We start from the raw sequence: 6,000 nt of genomic DNA, 5'->3' as shown, positions 1-6,000 counted from the left end.
CGAGTTATAAAATCGGAATTGCAAGTAATAAAGTTGGAATTTTGCGAGTAATAAAGTCAGAATTGCGAGATATAAAGTTGGAATTGCAAGTTATAAAGTCGGAATTGTGAGTTATAAAATCGGAATTGCGAGATATAAAGTCGGAATTGCAAGTTATAAATTCGGAATTGCGAGTTATAAAGTTGGAATTGTGAGATATAAAGTTGGAATTGCGAGTGATAAAATCGGAATTGCGAGATATAAAGTCAGAATTGTGAGTTATAAAGTCGGAATTGTGAGATAAAAAGTTGCAATTACCTTTTTTATTTTTTATTCAGTGGCAGAAACAAGCTTCTAGATATGAGGGAGGCCTAATTATTGGCAGAATTTTATTTTTTGGGGGGGTGAACTAACCCTTTAAACACATTTTACCACAATAAAAAAATCAGCACACAAAATTAAAGAAAACAAGGATTCCACCTGTGGCCATCAAACACATTCACATGCATCTGAAAAGACGGCATGCGAATAAAAATGTGACTTGCAATATTAGCTCCAAAGGAAAGAATGAGGGGATGGAAGGAATGCTAGACAGAAAGGAGAGGAGGCAAGACCTCCGCTTTGATCACTGGCCCGTAGCAGCTCCCGAATACGGACACGGCTCCACAACTTCCGAGGAATGTGGTTTCAAATACCTCCTTTGCTCCTGTCCTCTCCTCTCAGACCCTCACAGCTGGACAAATAACTCACAGAAACCTTTGCATTCATTTATAAAGCATCGTTTCTCACAAATAAGTAAATAATATAGAGTGCTCTAACTTATTTAAAATGACATCATTGTGCTGTTGAAACTGACTGTCATCCTTGTTTGCCAAATACACTCTGTGATTTATTATATTGCAAGGGACTGAATACAGCTTTTAAAAGAACTATAATAACTCATAATTCACCCATGCAATAAAAGAGTGCCTTTAAAGGAACACTGCACCCAAAAATGAATGTTGTCATAATTAATGTTATATAAAGTTGTCAGCTATTTTCATATCAAACTGTGCCAAATATAAATGTTTTTGGCTACATTTTGTTGTTAAATCATGTTTTAATCAAGTTTGTGATATAATAGAGAACTTTGTGGCATTTTCTTATGCTTTTCAGTGGATTTTTTTACCTGAATTTTTGACATTTCAGAATGTATTTATTTGTTTTATGTTATGAATAAGTCTTAATTTAATAAGATCAAGCCATATTTTAAGTGTACACTAACATTTGATGAGCAGAAAGTGTCTAAATTGAATTCATTTTGGACAGTTGTATCATCTCAAACTCTGACACGCTTCTTTTTGTGAAATGGTTTGACGATATCTTTGCTGCGATATATATGTGTTGCTGTTGCTTTAAAATACGTCGAGTGTGGTCGTGAAGGGGTTACAGAAGCGTCCGTCCGCCCGGAAATGACGCGAACCAATCACGACGTATGGAGGCGCGTGACGTCAGCAGCCGTCGTGAGGGGATTGGAATGCTACAATGTAACAATCGCAACTGGACGCTTCAGATTAAAGCGCTGGAATGTAACATTGTATCATCGGCGTCGTGAAAGCGTTCTGAATGTACCAGTGAACAGAAGCGCGTGTCTGTGATGTTCTCGCGACCCTTTTCAAAGCAACATCTGCGCGACTGAAAAGGATGATTTATCATGTGAGAATACATGGATTTGTGGGGATTTATCTGCTCGGGAAGTTTTTGACAGGGTCCTTCTGACCCACACACATCACGTGGGAAATTCCTCAGATTTCTGGATTTCAAGAGCACTTCTCCGAAAGTACTTTCTGATGCTTCCCATTGCTCCAGAGCAGCTCCGATGGTCCTCAGGCAGTAGTTTAGATGCTGTCTAATGTGATCCAGGCACCGGAGAGGAGAGAGAGCTAGATCCACAGAAAGGGGTTTAGTTTAAGTCGCCCACATGCTCTGGATTTGGGATTGGAATCATAAGGTGGAAGTCGAGAGCATCAAATCCCTGCAGGTCTGTGGAAGATGCTGTCCAGCAGGAGTTGAGACCTTCAGATTCATCAGCGAGCCGCTCCATCTGGATCTAAGGACACATGCAGGCCAAAAAACGCTATTTAATTCTGTCCTCTGCGGGTGTGTGTCTCATTCTCCTCTTTTACCTGCAGGGACCAGCGTCCAGAAGGAGTCCGAACCGAGGCGATGACCCCCATCCACACTGGCCCCCCTTCTCCGACCCTCTACGAGCTTTTATTCCCTGGGATCAGACCCAAACCGAGGACTACAATGTCCGCACTTCTCCGAGACACAAAAGAGATGACAACTCCGGAGCTTACAAGTGCAGAATGGACTCGTGCTTCGACTTCTCCTTGTGCAAGAAGAACGGCTTCAAAGTCTACGTCTACCCTCAGCAGAAAGGTGAGAAGATCTCAGAAAGCTACCAAAACATCTTGTCCTCCATCGAGGGCTCCAGGTTCTACACTTCGGACCCGGGACAGGCTTGCGTCTTCGTTCTGAACCTCGACACCCTGGACCGAGACCAGCTGTCGCCTCAGTACGTCCACAACCTCAAAACCAAGATCCAGAACCTGAACCTGTGGAATAACGGCCGCAACCACCTGATCTTTAACCTGTACTCGGGCACATGGCCAGATTACACAGAGGATCTGGGGTTTGATATCGGTCAAGCCATGTTGGCCAAAGCCAGCATCAGCACCGAGAACTTCAGACCCCGATTTGACATCTCCATCCCCTTGTTCTCCAAAGATCATCCTCGGACCGGAGGAGAGAGGGGGTTTTTGAAATACAACATCATCCCTCCATTTAGGAAATATATGCTGGTTTTTAAAGGCAAGCGCTATCTGACTGGGATTGGATCGGACACCAGGAATGCGCTTTATCACATCCATAATGCTGAAGATGTGGTTCTCCTCACCACCTGCAAACACGGCAAAGACTGGCAGAAACATAAAGATGCTCGCTGCGACAAGGACAACGCCGAATATGACAGGTAAGAACTGATGGATTTACTCTCACTATGATGTGTTCATGTCATTGGCATTAGATGACAAAATATCAAAGCAAGTGTCATTTATGTTTGCATTTTTTTTTTTAAAGCAAAACTTTTCTGCTCTTTTTAGATTTGTAGTGATGAAACAATAGATTTACAGTAAGATCCCATTAACTAACATCAACAATGAGCAATACATTTGTTATAGTACTTAAAAAAATAAAAATACTCGGGTACATTAACTAAAATTACCAGATTACACAACTTTGAATTTTATAATGTATCAATAAATGTTGAGATTAACATGAACTAATATTAATAAATGCTTTAGAAGAGTTTAGTTAATGTTAACTACATTTCATTCATTAATGCAGTTTATTCAATATAGTAAAAAAAAAAATGGTAATAAAATATGATCAAATAAAAATTAATTATGTCAGATAACACTTAAGCAAAACATGGTCAGAATAATTTTTGGTTCCAAACCTGAACCTACTAGTAAAATTATATAAAAAATGTCTGAATAATAAATATATATATATATATATATATATATATATATATATATATATATATATATATATATATATATATATATATATATATATATATGGGTCAAAGACATTTAGATGTCCGCATCAATAGAAATTTACAAAAGTGATTTTATATACACAGAAAGCACATTAAATGCAAGTAAAACGTCCACTTTTAAGGTTTCAAATAAGTTTTGGGAGAATAAAATGTCAAAATGTGGGTGAAATAATGTTCCATTGTCATTAAGTGTAACACTTATATTTATATAAAAACTGAAACATGCATACTCTGACCTGTCCTGTACATATTAAAATATATAAAAGAATAAGTGAGCATAGTAAATTTTATTGCATTTTAAATAATAAAAAATTGTTGCTGACAAATGGGTGAAACCTAGGATTTAGCAAAGTTTAAAAATGAAAAATTACAAGAAATTAGTCTTTAATATGGCAGAAATATATTTTTGTTGTAAATATCCCTGACAAGATTGTTACACTGAATGACATTTTAGTGTGTGTCTTCTTTAAATCATGGTAAAAAAAAAAAAAAGTATGATATTCAATTTTTGCTCAGAAAAAAAACAAAACAAATTAAACAAGACTCGTTCTGATGTACTGAAAAAAACAACAACAACAATTCAAAGCTGCGTTACACTTACTGTTCTGATGCTTGACCCATATACATGTGTTATTGTCTATGCATTAGATAGCAAAATATTAAAGAAAGTGCAAACAAATGATGCTAAATCTTTTATCAGAACTTACTTCACTTTTCTGATGTGTTTACAATGACTTTAAAGCAACTGGTGTCGAAAAGTAATCTGTAGTGGATGTATGAAGTCTGTGTTTTTGTGAAATGCTCAGTTTGGAGAGTGCTTTTCTTTCAAATAAATATTACTTTGATATTTGATCTAATTCAGTGACATTAAGAGCTTTTTGCAGTGAATATATTATGCATTAACTATTTGTATATACATTAAGGATCAACAAATAATCAATACTTGGTGTGTGATTTGTTATTATAAAGTGTTACCAAAAAACACATTTGCTGTCATTCTGGTGGGAAAGACACTGAAATTTGTGAAATGCTCATCTGTATGAGATACTAGTTTTGTTTCATTCATGTTGAGCTTGTTTCAAATGATGATGAAAAACGTTTTCTAATGCAATGATTTTTTTTTTTTTTTTTTTTTTTTTTTTTCTAACCCTAAGCTGATGCTTATCATTATAACATATCATTTCCAATTGAAGTGCACATGAAAAAGCTGCTCTGGCTTTAATGCATTACAGTCCGTAGGAAGCAAAAGCTTTCAGTGTGCATGACATAACCCTGAATATCTCTACCACACGCAAGCAGGATATATTCCTCAGTGCCTACACTGTTGTTCAAAAGTCTCTTCTGCTCACCAAGGCTTATTTATTTGATCAAAAATACAGTAAAAATTGTTAAATATTTTTGCAATTTAAAATAGCTGTTTTCTATGTGAATATATAGTAAAGTGTAATTTATTCCTGTGATCAAAGCTGAATTTTCAGCATCATTACTCCAGTCTTCAGTGTCACATGATCCTTCAGAAATCATTCTGATATGATGATCTGATGCTCAGGAAACATTTCTGATTAAAAAAATCTTACCGACTCCAAACATTTGAACTGTACTACTGTATTTTTCTATGCATTTATCATTCTGAATTAAGATTGCAACAAACATTGTTATTCAATCTTCTTCCTCAACTGTTCCTTTAACCCGAGAGGCAGGTGTTAAGAAGTCAAACTCTTTACTTTGCCTTTAACGCTGTTGAACAAACAGTGATCTCCGTCTGTGTGGTGGGTGCCTCGGGCCCCGGTCTCCTGCTGTGATTTTTGTCCTGGTGGCTGCGGCGCCCGGTGAGACGGGGACGGGCGGCTCTGAAGGATTAGTGGGAACAATGTCCCTGGTGCCAGTGGGGGGAAAGCAGCCCTCTCTCTGTTTAAACAGCCGTTACCCAGACCCCACTTCTTCACCCGAGAGTGCCTGTGTCCCGGGTGACCCCTCGTCTCTGGCCGTGTGACCTCAGTGTCAACCGCCCACCGACAGGCTGTTCTGAAGAGACTCTCACATAGTTAACAACATCATAACCCTTCTGAAACACAGCTGTGATCTTAGTGATATGTGCATTTATAACATACTATTAGCATACATTGTTCCTGCATTCATATTTGTATTCAACAAAATAGTAGTTGACTAATGCTGATATATACATGATTGTTGATGTCACATGAGATCACAATTTCCGAAATCAAATGAACATTTATTTTTTGCAATATTTAATCAAAATTGTTTATTATCTGTTGATTTTAGAATTGATGTACCTAAACTTTTAATCAATCAGCCAAGCTGCCATGATTATCAGCATCTCAAAAAGCTAAATTGACTGATTATTAATCAATCTATGAATTTGTGGAAAACCAAATATTTGGTTTTCAGACATCGCG

At 37.2% G+C, this 6,000-nt stretch overlaps 1 protein-coding gene across 1 annotated transcript in view; it reads left to right on the top strand.

Annotated features, from left to right (window-relative positions):
* The first annotated feature begins 1,440 nt into the window (after window positions 1-1,440).
* The window catches only part of ext1a (exostosin glycosyltransferase 1a), a 63,979-nt gene continuing 59,419 nt past the window's right edge, over window positions 1,441-6,000 (top strand). Inside the window, exon 1 of the mRNA XM_048152727.1 lies at window positions 1,441-2,992. Coding sequence (XP_048008684.1) covers window positions 2,079-2,992 — 914 coding nt within the window. The 5' untranslated portion in view covers window positions 1,441-2,078. The remainder of the gene's footprint in view (window positions 2,993-6,000) is intronic.

Source organism: Megalobrama amblycephala, linkage group LG13 (genome assembly GCF_018812025.1).
Source record: "Megalobrama amblycephala isolate DHTTF-2021 linkage group LG13, ASM1881202v1, whole genome shotgun sequence".
Classification (NCBI taxonomy): domain Eukaryota; kingdom Metazoa; phylum Chordata; class Actinopteri; order Cypriniformes; family Xenocyprididae; genus Megalobrama; species Megalobrama amblycephala.
Note: the sequence above shows the minus strand (reverse complement) of the source record. Positions and strands in the feature narration are given on the sequence as shown.